The 20,940-nt window shown below is 39.9% G+C and overlaps 1 protein-coding gene across 4 annotated transcripts in view; it reads right to left on the bottom strand.

The window, feature by feature from the left end:
• LOC111865522 overlaps positions 1–20,940 on the bottom strand; it is a 254,438-nt gene that overhangs the window by 30,295 nt on the left and 203,203 nt on the right. The window contains exon 1 of one of the 4 annotated variants that reach the window (XM_033751854.1): positions 14,867–14,964. The exons of the other annotated variants lie outside the window; for them this stretch is intronic. Within the exon in view, the coding sequence (XP_033607745.1) occupies positions 14,867–14,877 (11 nt within the window). The 5' untranslated portion in view covers positions 14,878–14,964. Of the gene's footprint in view, positions 1–14,866; positions 14,965–20,940 lie in introns of those variants that run through there. 4 annotated transcript variants of the gene reach the window in all.

The following is a 20,940-nucleotide window of genomic DNA, read 5'->3' on the forward strand; positions in this document are numbered from 1 at the left end:
AACCGTTGTCTAACAATGGTCATATTCATCACAATATATATATACACATAATGATTAGGCGAAGGTGAAAGAATAACATGAAAAGGCATCTCGAAAGCAAGGCGGTGCAATGTAAAGTGTAGTCCTCAGGGCACTTGTTAGTGACGGGATATTGTGATCACTTTACTAAGACTTCGGGTTTCATAGAAGACGAGGAATTTCACGAGTAGTTGAGTGACTATTATCTTCACAAGGGAGTTTCCACTTTATAGAGGTAGGTGATGTGCAGGTACTTGGTCCTTATGTCCTCCATACTTGCTACATACCCCTGTCATTTCATCCCTCTTCACTTCATTACTGCAATTAGAGTCGGTAAAAGTACAACTGTTTTCTTCATTATTATTCTGTGACTGCTAACCAACATATCGCTTAAATACAGCACGTCACATTTCATGTTATCATTGGATCTTTGTCTCAGCTTCTCTCTGACTACGGCGTGGCATTTGATTTTAACAAGTTCGGGTTGAAACCAGGAAAAACTTTCCACTTTAAAGAATATCGTTTTATTTGAGTCTTTTACTCTGTGTAGAATTTTATTAAAGTTTCGGACGAATGTACGGCCTCCATCTTCAAGGTAATCTTCTACGTTGAAAATGGAGGCGGTGTATCCAACCGGAACATATCAGACTACACGGTTTCACATCCCAGAGGAGAGTAACCTTCACCAGGACCGAGTTGAAAACCTCACACCTCATTCCGTATTTTACTACGTCCCTTCGCTTTTCATATTTTTTTCAAAGGTACTTTTAATAGCTACGGAGCATGTTAAGTAGGGATTATTAATATTTAATGGAAATTAGTTCCTGCAATTCTGACACAGTTGGGGGGGGGGCGCTTTACTGGGTTCCGTGCCCTATGTTATTTTACATTGGGACTATACCATTTGTTGCCACAAGTCGCTGGACGCCCTGTGTCCAATAAATCATGTTAATGTTCTCTCCGTAATATTTCTCCCAATCTGCCATAGCTTATCTTGAAGCATTTTTAATTAATTTGCTCTTAAAATTTCATTGTAATAAATTAAATGAATTATATTTTGATAAAGTGGTAATGATACTCTGCTTAAATAACTCACACGCTTATCTTTTCCAAAGAAATAGCAGAAGGCCCATAGGATTGCGAGACGTTGAGGCTCACACATTTTTTAGACAATCGGCTCACAAATAGGTAATTCTACGCGATAGTTCAGTCGGTATAGTGGCTGGCTACGGGCTGGACGGTTGAGGGTTCGGAGTTCGAGTTCCGGTAGGGTCAAGAATTTTCTCTTCTCTACGTCAAGACAGGCTCTGGAACATATACAGATTCCAATCCAGTGGGCACAGGGGGCTGTTTCCTTGGGGGTAAAGCGGCAGAGGCGTGAAGCTGACTACACCTCCAACTAGTGCCGAGGTCAAGAAAATATGGATCTATACATCCACTCCCCCATACGTCTTCATAGCGTAGTGCTTAATGAGTTAAGCACAGGGACAATTTTACCTCTTTTTCTTTACTTTTATTTGAATGAATGTATAAGGGGTGGGCCTTCTTGGCCCTTGCATCGCGACAACAGTGACCTATTGCGCCTTTTAAATTTATTTAAAGTGAGATGGACAACCGAGACAATGCTTAAGTTCGAGATTCTATAAGAAAGTGACAACTTGGTCGATATTGTTGTAGATGGTAGTATTGCAACTTACATTAAAGAAATATTGTGCTTTTTATTTATGCGTGATTTATTTAATGAACATTTCGGCATCGCAGTGTACTTTTGTATGTCTGCGAAAATTTGTCTCTGGCATTAAGGGAGGGACATAGACTGAGGGTGTTTGAGAAGAAGAAGTTGAGGAATATGTTTTGACGGATGAAGGATGAAGTGGTAAGGGTTTGGAGAAAACTACAGAGTGAAGATTTTCATAACTTGTACTCTTCGCCAAGTATAATTAGAATGATAATGTCAAGGGTGATATGGACATCGGTGGGAAAGCCAGAAGGAAGGAGACCACTAAAAGAACTTGATGTAAATGAGAGGATAATATTAAAATGGATCTTAGAGGAATAGGATGGGGGGTATGGGCTGGATTCATCTGGCTATCGATGTTAGATAGCCACGGGAATTTAATAGAAGACTTAAAGTGTGATTAGAATAATTCATTCATGTGTAATGTTTGTAGTGTGTGATTCAGTAAGACCCTTATAGTGCCCATGTTATAAATCCGTGAATGTTAGTGTGGAGTGCTTGTGAGAGAAAGGCCTGTGAATAATTACGGTGTGTGTTATAATTAGAGTAATCCCGAAAGTGTTACAATTATTTGTAGTTAGGGTTAGTGAAGATCAAATAAACCGATTCACCAATCCATACCCGCGTCTTAATCACAGTGAAACACGTGACACTATTTTAATTTTAGAATAAATATTTTTCATGCGTACAGAGTTACATTAAAATAATAATATTTAAAAGAAACCCCCTCGATAAGGCTACTAATGTAACGGTATTGCACGTCGAGTATAACTTCTGGCGCCTCCTTAACTGTGGAAGTTTCACATTTCTACAACATGAATTTGAAACAAGTATGGATTTTATTACCTATCTACAAATTTCTCTCTAACGAAAATACGGCTGTGTATTGATGAGGATTTTCATGTTTTCCACCATTGAATCTAATGCTCAAAATGTGACAGATATGCGACTCGAGTGACATACAAAATATGTTTGTATGCCCTTTGAAGCCGTTTCAAAGGTACAGGAACCTATCCATACGTATATTCATGATCAAAGACTACTAACTAATTGAAGTTGAAACTTGAAATTAAAGGACTAATACAGATAACACACGAATTCTAATTATACCTTGTCCTACAGTTTCTGACTACTTTTACACTGAAAGAATTTTATTTCACCACTGGGCGGAAAATGACACATGACCTTTTTATGTTAGCGAATGCAAGGTAATACGTAATTTTGTAGCGTTGTGTTATGAAAAAGTACTATGACTGCAGTTGTCGATATGTCCCCTTATAAAATTTTAATTATTTAGATGTTTGTTACGTGATTCTGATTAAGATTAGTGGAGTTTCGTGTTATAGTTCTGAACATGTCACTAACTCCATGAAGCATACTCTTGAGAAGAAAATATTCGTTCAGGTTAATATATATATTTCAAGGTTCATGCCTTGCTCATAACAGGCTCTTGCTAAGTTATCTTATTATTCCCCCTTGAATACTGCCCACACGCTCAAACCCTATTCACTTTAATATTAATTTTAATATTATACTTCCTTCTGCCATATAGGTATTCCAAATTGTCTTTTTCCAACAGGTTTCTGCTGAAATATTTTACAAATTTCGCACCTTGACCGTGCATTCGATACGTTTCCGTCATTTCGACTTCCTTTTTTTAGCATATCACTTTTTTTTTCATGGTTCTTCCATCCACTAAATTTATCGATTCATTTCGTATGAAACTGCACCTGAAGGGGGTCATTTAGGGCCGAAATATATCGTGTCGAAAGTGAAAGTGTAAAAAGGAAGGAACAATTTGTTGCATTGTTGATTGATTGTAGATGAAGTACAATATTCATAGGGGAGTGACTGGAAGATTGGATTCTGCAATATAAATTTAAAACATGAAGTTCATTAACAATACTTACGTTGCAGCGTTTAAATATACAATTAAAAGTTATTTTCTCCTTTTTAATACCCGGACTATTGTCTATAATTCGTAGAATTTTCAAGAGTCTATGAATACTAAACAAATCATGTGATTGTCTTACGGAGGGGCTCCCTCAAGTACGTGGTGTTGGAACATTTCGCCATGAAAGGACTAAAAATGAAGAGAAGGGGTAATTTACATTTTTAGCAACTGCTGGTCTGGTCGTAAAGAAGCAGTGGCTTGCAGTTTGCATGGCTGAAGTGAGGGCTCATGTCGTGTGCAGTAAATAGTCCGAGGGTGACGACTTGCGGCCCCCCCTGTGTCTGCCACCTCACTTCTGTATCCTACAGTGTCGAACCCGAAGAACCCTCAGGCACGTTTACGTCCTAACAATGGCTGTTCAACTAATGGTCTCTCCTAGGCGCTTCGCGGAGACTTTGCTTCTCCAAGATCGGCATTCAGAAGCCAGTATTGTTCTTCAGATACAGTGACTACAACTAACAGCATAGGAGCCGGGAGGGGCAGTCGGTACAGCGACTGGTTACGGGCTGGACGACGGAAGAGTCGGTGTTTGAGTCCCGGTAAGGGCAAGAATTTTTTCTTCTTCACGTCGTCTAGACCGGCTGTGGGGCCCATCCAGACTCCTACCAAGTGGGTACTGGTAGCTATTTCGACGTGGTAAAACTGCCAGGTGTGAAGCTCAACACTCACCTCCAACTAGTGCTGAGGTCAAGAAAATGTGGATCTATACATGCACTCCCCTATGCGCCTTCATGGCATATTGCTTAATTAGTTAAGCAAAGGAGCAACTTTACCTTTACTTTTTACATGTAACAATATTATTCTACAGACAAATATGGGAATTCATATTAGATTTGTCTATTTTCAGCTGTAGCAACGTGAAATGTTCAGAAGCATCATGGATTCTCTCGTGATGCGGTGACGCATGTAACTCGACCAATTATGTGTTCTTCTTAATGCGGGGCTAATGTAATGCTATCTTTCAATTATGTTATATAATTTTCTTTAATATGCATAAATATTTGTGGGTGGACAATATTAAAATGGATCTTAGAGAGATAGGATGTGATGGGATGGATTGGTTAGATCTGGCTCAAGATAGGGACCAGTGGAGGGCTCTTGTGAACACGGTAATGAACCTTCGGGTTCCATAAAATGCTGAAAAATTCTTGAGTAGCTGCAGAATTGGCGGCTCCTCCAGAAGGGCTCAGCTCCATGAGTGAGTGAGTGAGTGAGTAAGTAAGTAAGTAAGTAAGTAAGTAAGTAAGTAAGTAAGTAAGTAAGTAATATTGTGACATGCTGAGCTATGAGCCCCTCCCCCCACCCCCCGCCAGCCGTGATGCGCCGATCGAAGCCGAAGCGAGCCGATGTTAGCCGAGTCCTAGGATCCTGGTCGCTAGGCAACGCGAGTCAACAGCGGTGTATTTGTATTTACTTTCTTTCCATTTCCACACCATAATTAACCAACATCCATACTAATTTTCTAGGCTATAAAACATATGCAGATCAAAAAACCATCGTTACAATCCACAAAATTTCAACAGCTCCAGCAATCAATTTGTTCTCTGCCCTGTAATACAGCTGAACTGGGTATGGATTTTGTCATCAGAAACCGTATCTACGTAAAGAATGCAGTCTTGGTATGACCTACGTGTGATACTTTATATTGGCCATAAAAGCTATCCCCGTAGCAGGCTCCCACAATCGGCACACAGATGGCAGTGAAGCTGCCAGCCTTACGCGTCTACCGGCCGCCTTTACCCCCAATAATATTCCTGGTACTCATTTCTAATGGAGGCTGAATCGACCCCAGGGCCATAGTGCGGCTGGAAAAATTAGGTCAACGAAAAAAAAGTGATCGAAACAGCGATCTTCCGGCTTTTATCATAATGCCTAATCCAACTACGCTACTCCATGCCCCATAATATTATGACGTATTTGAAATATTGACACAATAAGCTGAAAACAAAGAATGCAGCAAAAAATTTTGGAGCTTGTGATTTGAATAGTAATCAGCTGAATAATCCTTTGGCGTCATTGTCTCTGAGATTGATTCCATGCTCATTTCGTAGCAATGTCACGTGAGAGTCAGTACACAGGAAGGGAGGTGATGTCCTTTGTCTCCTGCTGTGCTGTGATCATAGGTCACGTGCATTGCATGTATCCCCATAAACTTACAAGTCATTACAAGGAAGCAGCAGTCACATACTTACTATTCCTCTAGTCACGTTCTCAAGCCAACGATGCTCAACGCAATGTCACATAATCCTCGGTTGTGTTCTAAGAACCGAGTTTTAGCAGTTTTTTTAAGGAAACAGACGCTCATTTCACTGTTATACTATGAATATGGATATAGCACGTTTCTCCAAAACGTTGCAATCCATTTACCAAACTACACGGAGTTACATTCCCATAATCCTGATACTGACGTCAGAATAAAAAACCCGTCTTAACAACGGTAGAGGGATACATAGACGGATAGATTCTCCTTCGATAAGAAATGGGCCGCAAAGGAAATGACGCTTCCAATGCATCTTCTGTTGTTCCGCGTCTTAGTTGCCCCGGCAACGTGTTTACAAAGCCGTTGCGTAGCAATGATGGGAGTGATATACTGTAGACACTCGCACAGATGGAAGGGATTTATATAGTAGCCGCTGAGATGGGCTCAGGTGCCATGATACACATACCAAGTTTCATAAAGACTGGTTCGGGCATTGAAATGATATTTGAGGGGGGGGGGACAGACAAGATGGAGGTCACATAAGCCAACTTTAGGAAACCAGACTAAAAACACGACATTTTATATAGTTCATATAAAGACGACATTTTGGAAAGTCATATTTCTCTGAATTTTTTTTTGTATTGTTTCATCTAAATTGAAAAAGAGCTCTTTAAATAGAACTTGCGCGAAATTTTATGACAATATGATGAGAAATTAGCCTTGATAATTTATATACGAACATTATTACTCTTATATTTTTTTGACGTATGACATAGTTTTTAATTTCGAAACCGTCGTCACATGTCAGAGTGGTGTGATGCGTATGACATGCGTTACAGTAGCAAGGGGAGTTGCACAGTTGCGGACGGACATGGAAACTGACGTTAAAACAGAAATAGCTTTTCAGGATGTCAGCTGCAAAAAAAATTAATGCAATTGTAATTCTTTTTATTACACTGTGTCGAGTTGAGGGACATCAACTTGGGGTGTTGTCAGCATGAGGAGCAATACGTGGTATTACACGGTGTCTCTGGGCGGCACTTGACGCGTGATTTTCAATAGGGACAAACAAATAAGTTAGAAAAATCAAAACGACAGAAATGCGTTAATTTAGGCAGGGGAATGACAGAAAACGGTGCATCGTAAGTCTAATCAAAAAACGCAGAAAGTAACTGGGAACAGCATATATCAGTACAATAAATACAAGAAGTTCTGTGAAGAACTAACCGCCTACTTTTCTCGATACGACACGGGCAGCATAAAAGACGACGTGGTCAACCATTCTTCTACTTTTGAATGTGTATTCGTTGTGCGGTGACGTTTCTACTGAGCCGTTGCCTAGCAACGAGAGAAGGATACAGATATGGACACGCAAACTCATGCGAGGGATTTATGAAATATGCCGTTGAGATGGACTCAGGTGCCATGATGCACATACCAAGTTTCATAAAGACTGGTTCAGGTATTCACAGAGACACAAACACAGACAGAATGACAATCGAATAAGTATTCTTTCATTTCCTCAATAAAAGGAAAGTAGGAATATAATATTGTCACTATGATGTCCGAGTGTCGTGATGTCCTTCCCTTTAAACTTCTCTATTAATATACATATATACATATGTACGCTAATTTTAACAGAATTATTATGTCGTATGAGGCAAGAAGAACATCGTAAGTTTTACTTTTCTTCAACCTTCATTAACATCAAGATGGACATACGAACTTATGAGGTGAGAGCAATGCTGTCACCTTTTAATGCACGTCCATAAACTTGTATGGTGGTAATTATTTAAAAAAAATGTAGCTCTTTCCAAGGTAGGACAACAGCGTAGGAATGCACGGATATTCACGTGGCTTTCAGGTTTAAGGAGATAAACAATGCACCATTATAGTTATGAATATGAAATTCGACATGACGATAGATTATAATCATACTTGAGAACCTCCTTCACGATATTTCTTCATGAATTAAAAATTACAAACATTGCCACAGTATGAATCTTTTAAGTTATATTAGACTAATTTATCCTATTCAGAATTTAATTTAAATAATGATACTGAGTTGTATGATCTGAGGTTATCCCAGGGATGAATATGAAGAGTTATATCTTCTTGGATATAACTTCCTGTAATCCCTTTCTTGGCTCATTCTTCGACATTCAACAGCATTATAGCCCAGAAGAAAGCAACAACATATACTTAGTTTTCTCTGTGTTTACTTCTAGACCAACCTCCTTACTAGCGCCAATTAAAGTTTGTGTGTTTTTCTTCATGGTATCTACATTATCACCCAGTAGATTCACATCATCGGCGTAGACCAACAGCTGATGCATTTTCATTTTCCCTATACCTGTCTAAGTGCTGGAGTTTGCCGCGCCATAGCTCAAGATGTTAGTCCCTGGCTTCCCACCGCGACGGCCCGGGTTCGAGTCCGGGTGTGGTCAAGTGGGATTTGTGGTGGACAAAGTGGCGCTGGGCCGGGTTTTCTCCGAGTATTTCGGTTTCTCGTGTCAATCTTCATTCCACCAAATTCTCCATCATGATAATCACCCGGGGCAGATACAATAGGCCAATCAGTGGTCGCCGTTCCGAGTGAACCCAGTTGGACTNGAAATGTTTTCAGTTGTAGAGGAATTGGATACAGAATTGGTTTACACTCTCGTAAAATCATCACTAATTAAAATATGGACGCATCAGGTCATAATTAACACGTGCTGGACATTTGTATATTAATCAATCACTAAGCACATGTCAGCCATATTTCATTCATTATGCAGAAGTCGTGCAAAATCCGGTCCCTGTGCCATTCAGCACAATGTTACGATGCCCATTATCCAGACCCACATATGACATAGAATTTCCGAATTTAATAAACTGACGTACTTCAGAAATTCTTGGCTTAATTAACACAGATTTCGAGCAGCTAATGATTTAGTTCGCAGCAATAAAATACGCAGATGCCTTTTATATCAATCAATCAATCAATCAATCAATCAATCTATCTATCTATCTATCTAACTACTGCATGTTTGTGAGTTATATGCAATATGGCAATTATTCAGTAAGCACTTTACAGTTTCTTCATTAAGATACTTCACTTTTCCGTCTGTTAGAGAATCCAAAGTTCATTTCCACTTTCCCAAAATTTATCTTCTGGTCTTAATCCTAAAACACTTGATCCCGGTCCACATCCTCATACTTTACGTATTTAAAGCCCAATTTATTACCGTCCCATCTACTTCTAGGTCTCCCTGGGAGATTTTTTATGTTTTCAAACTAAAATGCTCTTTATGTTTCCCATCTTGCCCATGACTATTTTATCTCCTTCCTTTTTCGTTATGGTCCATATTTGGCGAGTAGTAACAGTTTTGAAGCCCCTTACTGTGCATTTCTCACCCTCATGCTCTTATTTCCGCTTTTGTAGCTCCAAATATTCTCCTCAGCACTCAGCACTTCTCAAACACCGCCATATATACTCGCATCTTCTTCCAGTCAAAGTCAGGGGCTCAGTTTCATCAAATATGAAACATGTGACTGCCTTTTCGTAGCCTCTGAAAGCCCCCTTCTTTCTGTCACAGAGCCGCGAGCCAGAATGTGGTTTCCTTTTTTACCTATATCCCTGCGCCTCACATGTCCTAGGGAAGCCTACAAAGACCAACAACAAAATATGAGAACGTCCTTGAAAACCAAAGTAACCAGACACAAAACAAAAATGCGATTTAAAATTCTAAATAAATCAATACATCGTATATTTAAATAGCTCTCTTTAAATTACATTCTTGTCACTACGGGTCCTATATTGTTTGTATCTGGGTACGCCGCAACTTGAGTAAGCAACCTTAAAGAAGAAAATTCTCTGGATTTAAGGAGATCTTCGATATAACAATCTCTTCCGTCGTCTTTTAAAAATATTGTGGCGTATTTGCTCAGAGCAAGAACTGTATACGTGTGTGCCTGTGCGTGCGCACGCATTAAAATTTAGTTTAATATTTGTTCAAAAAATTCCCAATTTTATGAGATCGCAAGGTCTTTTTCAGCTTCTCACAGAAGTTTGTATTTGTTACATAATCTGAAACAGCTGGTTCCAGCACATATAATCACAACACATATCTCTAAAACGAATTATTATATTATTATTCCATCTACAAAACCTCATCCCTTCTCTTAAGATTTTCCGACTGAAATCTTGGGCAAGTGTCGTGTTTCCTTGTGCCTTCCACCCTCACGCATGTTTGTATAGAAATACGTTACACTTTTACTAGTCTGTTTTCTTTTATATTTTACCTTACTTTGCAGTGTTTCACTTCATTTCCTTTTTGCCACAGTCTAATCCACTCAAATCGACAATTGTTTCAGAAGGGTCATGAAGTTTTCCTTCCTATATTACAGGGTTGGCGTAAAGTAAAATAGCTTTTTCTTTTCATTGACTGTCAAGAGAAATCACTATTCATCCCATACAATCCGTAACCTGTATAAGAGTATGAATGACTAATCTTGTTGAAGGGCCGCGCCATAGCTCAAGCGGTTAATCACTGGCTTCTCACCCCGGCGGCCCAAGTTCGATCCCGGGTCTGGTCAAGTGGGATTTGTGGTGGACAAAGTGAGGCTGGGGCAGGTTTTCTTCGAGTACTTCGGTTTCCCCTGCCAATCTTCATTCCATTAATTGCTCCACAATCACCCTCACCTATCATCTGGGGCTGGTACAATAGGCCAGAAGTGGCTGCAGTACAAGGGACTTAGTTCCACCCAACTAGCAATAATAATAATAATAAAGAAACCCTGTTGAAGGATAAGAAGATTTTTCTAGAAGTCTGTTCGTTACTATGTCTTTCAGATGTTCCTTTCTTTGAAGTATGCTACGCAAGTTTTCCCTTTGTCCAAAAATTAAACTTTCACAGAAGTGGAAAACCGGATCTGACACTCACTTTTCAACTTCCGTGAGAATTGATTGCCCTTTAATCTCCTTCTGTATTAATTTAATGCAGAACTAAATCCAAATTTGCAGACTTATTAACATTGAACAGCTATACAGAAGATATTTATCCTTTGTTTTCTTTAAATACTGTCGCGGGTTCAAGTCCCGTTGAGGTCATTGGATTTTTTCAAATTGACCTAATCCTTCCAGCCGCACTATGGCCCTGGGGTCGACTCAGCCTCTAACAGAAATGAGTACTAGGCATTAATTAAATAATTTTCTTGGGGAGTAAAGCGCGGACCGCGCGTAAGGCTGACAACCTTACCGCCATCTATGAGCCGATTGTCTAGATAATGTGGGACCCTCAACGTCTCACAACCCTATGGGCCTTCAGGGCTTGTTACAGGGATTGCTTTACCTTATTTATACTGTATATTTTTACAATAAGAAAATCCGAAATTTTGACAAAATTAAATAATGTAGCATGTATATCCGTTACTAGGAAACACCTAAGTAAACACGATCCCGCGAAGACAAATCCTTGGCCAACAATAAGGAAAGTTTTTCCATTACTAGCAAAGAAATTGTAAACACGCAAGAATAGGACGAAGGTTTATAGCCCGTTGCTAGGCAACCGTTAGCGCGCCAATAAACTTGCTGAGTAGGAATCACGTGAGTTATGTTTTATGTGCGGTCAGTGCTGCCCAACAATTGAGACCTTGTTTTCCGTGGGGTTCGTGAGGAAGAGTTATCTTGAAGACTATCTGCGCTAGCAGTTAGTCAGTTCTGAGTTCTCTGAAGAAGACAGCCACGGAAAGTTCGTCGTAGAAGAAGAATAAGAAGTCGGTCTGTGAAGACTTGTTGTGTGATTGGAAGATTTAGCCACAGTGAGAATGTTTTAATTCTGTTATCAGGACACGACTAGAGACGGCTGAGGATCCTAGGGCGTGTGTAACGGTGAACTGTAAATTGTTGAAATCAAGAATAGCACTGTATTTAAATGTCATTAAGAGATCTTGTAACCAAGGTGCTAATTCATCCAGTCATTCGTAATAGAACCCGTTACTTTCGTCACGCGTATCCCCGACACGTGACAATATATAATTTGCTTCTGAGAGGTTTTCGTCATAATTATCTTCTTCATGTTTATTCTTAAGTACCATAAAATAAGGCGATCCCTGTTTCCTAAGCAGCAGTATTTGAAAAATATTTCACCTTGTGCTCTGGTTATTACGACATTCAATATATAGAAGTTAACCTTCGTACTTTATATTTTTATCTATTTTATTCGGTACGATTAATTGCCTTAGAATAAATCGATAACACTCAGTACGAGCTCCACATGCAGAGATTATGATATGCCTATTATTTCAGCTGGCCTTTCTATAAGAAATTTCATCTAAATCCAAAGAATAATTTGCGAAAGGTAACACGTGGGCGGAATGACTAGTGTTCATGGTTCGCCTCTTATATATTTCTTCACGTGAAACTAAATTAATGAACAAGGCATGAAAACGGAATTATCAATGAAATCATAATATAATATAATATAATATAATATAATAATATTGTGACGCAATAACGACAGAATAGCCAGCATAGATTTTTGTATATAAGTATTCTACCGGCCCTGTTTACTTACTCACTTATGGAGTGAGCCGCAAATTCTGCAGCTACTCAAGAATTCCCCATCATTTTATTGAACCCAAAATTTCATTACCGTGTTCACAAGAGCCCTCCACAAGTCCATATCCTGAGCCAGATCAATCCGATCCATACCATTCCTTCCTCTCTCTCTCTAAGATCCATTTCAATATTGTCCACCGACCTACGCCTTGGCCTTCCTACTGTTCTATTTCCTTCTGGCTTTCCTTCTGGCTTTCCCACCAATATCCTACGTATATAATATCGGCCATATTACTACGTCTTACTTAGGTATAGATATTTTTAGGTACTTTTTTCTCAGGCATACTTCCATTAGTGCGAAGCCTTCTGTTTGTGTACGTGTTTCCTTATTTGATGTTCTACAAATAAAAGGCTGCTACATTTAGATTTTGCTGATGTCAGAACTCGCTCGCATGACGAGTAGGATGGCTCTCCGCCTCACCCTTAGGAAAGTCTTGAAGCCCTAATGTCTGCAATAGATGGCCCCCACTTACTTCGGCCACGCCTTCCACGAGTTAGTTCAGCCGAAACTTATTATCACTTCCAATGTTAGTTAGGATCATTTTTCATCGTCACATGTTTATCTGACAATCTCTCATCCACGCACCGTGTCAACAGACACGCAAATCGATAATCTATCGTAATATGTAAAACGGTATTTTGCATCGTCTAGAAATATAGACCATACGTGTCTATGTGTGTTTTTCTGAGTAAGCTTTCAATATAAAGAACACGACATGCATTAACCACAGTCATTTATATCAGAGGTGTTAATATATAAAGGGAAGTTCTGACATTTCCACAGATAAAACTAGCACTGACATTTTGTTCGTTGACATTTGAAACTATTTATATGTAGGACTCAATTCTGAAAGCGCATTCAGCTACACGCCACACCCCTAAAATTCCACAGAGATTCATCTTCTGAAGTAAACTAAAATGACAATCTCTTCCGACAAATATATCATTAAGAAGTCACTGGCTTGTACATTTAAGAACTATGGCAGCAGTAAGCAGTGTACAAAAGATCAAAACCGTTAACACAAAAATCCGCCATTGGACACCGCAGTGAGTTACTGTCATCCACTTCAAATCCTCTAAAATTATTTTCCTGAGATCCATCTTGATCACCCCTGTCGATTGTTTTAGGGAACCATTTCTGAAAAGCTTTCTCTAGCAAAATCTGTGTGTATTTACTCTACATTTTGATTTTCTTCTGAAGATGGAAGCAACAAGTTCCTCCGAAACATTGGTGTCTACATACAAAATTTTTCGAAGATTACTACAATTTTTCTTTACACCCATGAGAGTGTTTTTATGTTAGTGTAATTTACGTTTCTTCCTCACAGTTCGAAAACTCTGTTCATATTAGTATACGAGTAATCAACTGATAAATATTTTAAGTGTAATATTGTATATTCTATAAGTACTGAAAATAGTATTTTGATCTGGGTATGTGAAATGTGGTATGCTATATAAACAAACTAGCACAGAAATGGGGGATACGTTCGTTTGAACCGTTGCTTTGCAACGCTAGGAAGGACACAGATAGAGACATACAGACTGACGGGAGGGATTTGTGAGGTACGCCACTGATAAGCGTACCAGTTTTCATAAAGATTATTTCAGGCATTCAAATTTAATGTAAAGGCGGGTATTCACAGACACAGAAACCGCATGGAGATCGTAAAAGCATACTTGAGGAAAGTAGGCTTAAAACGCTTTACGATTGAATATTTCTCCGTATTGTTGGCATCAAAAGTTAACCCCGACTTATAATTCGATGACATGTAGAAACTGAAAAAAGTTCTGAAGAGAGTAAGGATAGTGAGTGGCGCGAAAGCTTATGTAATGAATGGTAAGACTTCCAGTTAAATTATCATAAGATGTTAACATTAGTACATTTTAATCTTATAATTAACAATCAATTATATTTGCTTACTTACTTACTTATAGAACTGAGCCCTTCTTGAGGAGAAGCCAAATCTGCAGCTACCCAAGGATTTCCCAGCATTTTTTGGAACCCGAAGGTTCATTACCGTGTTCACAAGAGCCCTCCACTGGTCCCTATCCTGAGCCAGATCAATCTAATCCATACCATCCCATCCTATCTCTCTAAGATCCATTTTAATATTGTCCACCTACCTACGCCTTGATCTTCCCAGTGATCTCTTTTCTTTTAGCTTTCCCACTAATATCCTATATGCATTCCTTTCCTCCCCCATTCGTGCTATATGCCTGTCCACCTCATCCTCCTTGACTTGATCATTCATGTTTGCAATCGTAAGAACTTACGAATACGTTCAGTGAACATGCATGAAGGAACTGATATTCCCAGACGAGAGACCTGGCGGTTTATTGTTACGTACTTACATGGGCTTCATACTCTTCTGACACGTCCCTCAAATAAAGTTCAATGTTCTAACAAAATTCTTTGTCGCTGTCGGAAGTTTCCACTGTACTTCTATGTTTGTCACATAACAACCGCTGTAATGGTCGACTGTGTTCTGTTTCATCATTAAGAATGACAGTTGTATGTGTCAGGTACGCAAATATTCTCAAAGTAATGTATGACCCTATTTGTCGCGGACATATAAGAAGGAAAATGAATCATGCAACGTAAGTCAACACAATGGCATAGCTACAAAACTAATGGCCATCGTATGGAAAAAATATTTTGTTAGACATTTTATTATAAAAGAAATTATAAAGCCTCGACATAAGCTGGATTCGGTGTAGTTCGCGTCAATATAATGACAATATAAGGGCTTGAGAACCGCTGTTCGATTTTCGGCAGGGACATAGACGTTTCGCTTTGCCGCCATGTTTCCACCAGATTTGGGACCAGACTACACTGGCTCCTATTCAAAGAATGACTAACGCCATTTCTGTGGGGGAATATAACGAGAAGGCGAAGCTGACCACTCAACTGAAATGTTAAAGAAGTGGAAAAAAATTAATTTTTATTCTAGACTTTTACTACTTACACAATATGCTAATACATACTTTAGGAACAAAATATCACTTCTCCACATAATCTCCGTCCTTTTCAACTTATTAATACACTTATTGACATTTGGGCATTATCCATCGCCCTTTTTTTCCATTATTTAAAAACAGGGCGGCCGATAACATACAGAAAGTCAATAATAATAAGGAAAAGTACATTTATGTCCACTGGAAATTACCACTGACTTGACTGGCCGGGTTTCTCATTCAGTTACATTAATGACAGCTCATTTCTCCCCCCTTCCCGTCCCGAGCTGAATGTTGCTACCTTCACTTCCCATCAGTTCTCCCGACAGCTGTGATGAATCGGTAGGACCTCACACTCTGCAGGCAAAATTGCAATTGTGTTCACGGATTTCCTTTCACGATCGAATACTCACATTGGTTTATTCTAAATTGTATTTATATATCGTGCTGGAATTGCGTTCTATTTTCCAGCGGTGGCCAGAATTTCGTTTATTTCATTCATCAAGTCACTTAATTTCTTGCCAAACATTCTTCTTTTTTATTCTTTTGTTTCGTTTTTCTCGTTCAAATTAATTTCATTCTTATTTTCCCTTTTCAACCTATTTCATTTCTTCATTTTCCTTGTTCTTATTTCCTTCTCCTTTCTCTTTTCTTTTTTGTATGTATAGTTGCGTATAAGGAGCTGGGATAGCTCAGTCGGTATAGAGACTGGCTACGGGCTGGACGACCAAGGGGTCGGAGTTCGAGTTCAGGTAGAATCACGAATTTTCATTTCTCCATGTCGTCCAGACCGGCACTGGCGTCCAGCCAACCTCCAATCCAAAGGGTACCGGGGGCTCTTTCTCCGAGGGCAAAGCGGTAGGAGCGTGAAGCTGACCACTCACAACTGGTGCTAAGGTCAAGAAAATGTGTATTCACATCCACTCCCCCATACGCCTTGATGGCGTAGTGCTTAATTATTTGAGCACGGGGACAACTTTATATTTTATGTACATATAAATATTAGCCTTGACTTTCTTCTCTTTTGTCTCAATTTTCTTTCCTTATTTTTAATCTTTCTCACTATTTCTACTCTTTGTTTCTCTTACTTCTGATATTTGTTTCCCAACACAAAGTCCCACAAAACTTGTTAGTTTAATATCTGGTCAAATGAAACCGCTTCAATTTGTTTTTGTGTAGACACCTGTAGAAATTCCTTTGGTTCACAATAATAATTTCGGATATGTAATAGGTTACACAAAGAGACAAGCCAGTTGATAATGTTCGAAGTTACTTTTATTTGTAAATTTATTCAAATTTATTTATTTCACTTAATGATTCTGTTAGTAGCTCTGACCGGTACTGTGGCCTAGTGGTAAGAATTCCTAGTTACAAATCCAGAGGTTCCGGGTTGAATTTCCGGAGCTACAAGGTTTTCCGAGAAGTAGTGGCTCTGGAACGTGGTCCACTCAGCGTCGTGAGGATAATTGAAGAGCTATTGCAAGGAAATAGCGACTCTGGTCTAGAAAACCGAGATTGACGGCCGTGGGGATCCGTCGAGCTGACCACGCGACACCCTCTATCCGCTAAAGTTGGCACTAACTTCGCAGACAAGCGGCGGTCGCTCTGTCGGTATAATTCGATTGCCGATTACAGGCTCGACTGGTAGAGTGTAGTGAATAAGGAATTGGAAATTGTTTGGAAGGAAGACGCATTACCCAGACATTTGCTTTCAGATACTTAGGAAATCCACAACAATTTCTGGTTGGTTTCCGGGTCTGGGTTTGAACCCAGGACCTATGCAATATTAAATAAGTATGCTACCTCTTAAATCGATATGAATGAAAATGAACTTACGTGACAAATGTAGGTCAAATTATATGTAGATGCATATAAGAAATTACAGTGGATTAATTTCAGCAGTAATTGGCATAAAACATGGGGATCTACGGAGACAGAGAGAGAGATAGGCAAGGAGGGAGATGGAGACAGACAGATGGACATGACGTTTGTATAATATATTATTGCAGTCTCTGAGGTTCTCAGAGAGGTGGTTATGAAGAGTTGTATCTTCTTGGATATAACGCCGTTGTAGTCCGTTGAAATAGGAAGTTGAATTTCAACGAACTACATAGCGTTACCTTCCAAGACTAACTTGACTTTCTACGGACTACAAGGCTTTATACCATAGAAGATAGTATGCATTATGTATTGTTTGCAATTCGCTGAAATATTTCATACAAGAAACATAATTTAATATACTCGAGAAAAAATATCCACCCCGTGTGTGCAGCTGCGATGTATCGGGAGATTATGAAAACATCTCATTTCACATTTAACGTCTTAAATTTACCGGAACAGTTTTAGAGGAATACAAAGTTTGTGTTTGCATGCGTTAGTAGCAAGGTACGAGGGCATGGGGGAAGTACAAGAAGTTTCTTCTTATAGCAGATAAACATACCCCACCACGTTTGAGGATATCAACACGGTCCTTATCTGGATAATGGTAAAGGTACATGTAAAATTATCTCTATAACAGGCCGTGAAGGTCCATAGGGTTGTGAGAAGTCGAGGTTCCCACATTATCTAGACAGTCGGCTCACAGATGGCAGTAACGTTGTCAGCCTTACGCGTCGGCCGCCTTTTAACCTCAAGAAGATTCCCGATACTCATTTATGTTAGAGGCTGAGTCGACCCCAGGGCCATAGTGCGGCTGGAAGGATTCATGGTCTTTATGAATGTGAAACTGTATAATTTGGTAGATGGATACCAATATTTCGAAAGAACTCGCCCTTCATAGTAAAAGAGGAAGCCACTACACGAAAAATGGAACTCCTGAATCCTGTCCTTTCTACCCTATGTGGATACCATTTTCCTTAGGCGACTGACTGCGCGCTGGACAGCCGGAGGTGAAGAATGTTCTCATCTTCTTGTTGTACTATTTGGCTATGGCTCTACATTCCTTTTATTGGACCTTGGCCGCTTTTTCAGTTTCTTAATCCTATACACAGTCGGTAGGACTCCTTGAACGGGGGATCAGCCTGTCGCAAGGCCGCTACCTAACGCAAACACAGAATGAAAGCACACAGACATCCATGCCTTGAGTGGGATTCCAACTCACGATTTCAGCGTTCAAGGGAGTGAAAACACTTCAATCCTTAGACCTCGTTGCAGCTGTGATCGGTCTTTTTTTTTGTGGTGTAGGAAAGTAAAGTTTTCCTTGTGCTTAACTAATTAAGTACTAAGCCGTGAAGACGTGTGGTGGAATGGATATGTAAATCCAAGTATTCTTGACCTCAGTAATTTCTGGAGGAGACTGGGCAGCTTCGTACACCAGCCGCTTTACCAACTGATAAAGAGCATTCATTGCCCTTTGGACAGGAGGTTTGGTGGATCCCAGAGTCGGTCTGGAAACCGTGAAGAGGAGAAATATCTTGCGATTATCAGGACTCGAACTCAGAACTCTTGGTCAGCCAGCCTGTAGTCTGTCGCTATACCGACTGAGCTATACCGGCTCCTTTTACTGTGCAGTTTAAATGTTAAAAATATTTGGGCTTCCTGAATTAAACTCCGGAGCCCCCGCAAGAATATCCATATTTTGAAACCACAAAATTCAGCTTGCGGTGCGCCTGAAGCTTAGTAATCCTAAATCCTGTGAACAACGCACCAAAGGTCGATTCTTCGTGTTAATTTCGCCTGCAAATGTAAGTAGGAATCATGAAGTCATATACTGGAGCGCTGACGTGGAATTTCTATTTTGCTTCTGTAGAAAATCGAGATAATTTTGTGGACAGAGAAAAAAAATATATATGAGCTGTTTGCATGTCGCTTGTCCCTTGCTCCCGAGCTGTCACCTCCAAAGTTCCTCGCAGTGCCACCGGCTGATAAAACTCCGATAATTATCCCCTTGATGAAGATGTTAAAGAACGAGCTAATGTCGTGCTACAAGAAGATTCGTCACATCTAAGATGTTGCATACAAAGAACTCATATCATTAATATCCATTCAGAAGATGAATAATGTTTATATGAAAGATAACCAGATAACTTTGATGAATTGCTTTAATAGTTTGAGATCATTTTCTGGTGATTCCGTTTGGTAACTTTGGATCAAATTATGCCTTATGAAAAAGTTACATCATGTAATTTTTCTTAATTTCGGAAGAGCACATTGCCTCCGTCTACAGGGTCGAAGATTAAGCCGAGAAAAAAGTAAGAAATTTGATTGCTTGGTTTACTGTTCAACTCAGATGTTTGTTTCAGCATGTGCCTCAGAAATTAGATAAAATTATACCAGACTTCACAGCGAAGTACCTCAGATGATAACATGCTTTACAGTTACTGCCGCGTGAATGTCAAATCTCACACACGTCTTTCGTATAACCTCTTGTTATACGGAATGACTGATGAAGTTTGTAAGATATGAGGTTTGGTGAGAAATGTTCATAATATGCATAATGGCACCGGCACATGCTCATCTGAGGAACATAATGTTCCACCTTTCTTTTCCTTGGCACTACAGCCCCAGTGGGCCTGGACCTACCTCCAGGAACTTCTCCGTTCACTTCGGTTTTTCTAGATCTTACACATTCGGTAGGACTCCTTGGGCGAGTGATCAGCTCGTCGCAAGGCCTCTACATGTACACAAACACAGAAAAATGCGCACACACAAACTAAACATCCATGCCCTGAGTGGGATTCGAACCCATGATCCCGGTTTCCAAGCGAGCGAAGACAGTACATGCCTTAGACCGATCGGCTACCGTGACCGGCATTGTTCCACCTTCAACATTCAGTAATCTGTTACCCACATACCAGTCTACAGTACCACATCATACTCCACAATGTAATATTGTGACGTGACGGCTGAAAGCCGGAATAGTAGAGCCAGAGCCAGACGTCCGCTGTTGAGCAACGGCTCATAAATTGCCTTCCCGTTACAACGTACAGCAGCGAAAGAGTCTTTACCACGTAACAAGTTTCTAAACACGAGATTCCTGTGACAACCAACAGGACAACAGAGGAACTCTTCAACGTGTTGTTTTTGTATGCGGTCAGCGTGGACATTATAAAAGGCAGGAAATTGTGAATTCGAGGAGTACTGGAGAGATCAAAGTAGCAGAAGAGACCAGTCCGAGGTTCAGACACTGCTTAGATGCGTCAGACAGACGTCGTTAAGAAGGAGTTCACTGTGTGAGTTTTTATAACTGACTGTAATTGCAAAGAAGGACCGCCTCTGTGGTCTAGTGCTCAGAGTTCTTGGCTACAGATTCAGAGTTCCCTGGTTCGATTCCCAACTCTACCATATTTTCTGAGAAGTAGTGGGTCTGGAACGGAGTCCAAACCGCATCGTGAGGATAACTGAGGAATTATTTCAAGGAAATAGCGGTTCCGGTCTAGAAAACTGAAATTAACGGCCTTGGGGATCCGTTGCGCTGACCACGCGACACCCTCTAACCGCAAAAGTTGACATTAACTTCGCCGACAAGCGGC

This window comes from Cryptotermes secundus, unplaced genomic scaffold (genome assembly GCF_002891405.2).
Source record: "Cryptotermes secundus unplaced genomic scaffold, Csec_1.0 scaffold560, whole genome shotgun sequence".
NCBI lineage: Eukaryota > Metazoa > Arthropoda > Insecta > Blattodea > Kalotermitidae > Cryptotermes > Cryptotermes secundus.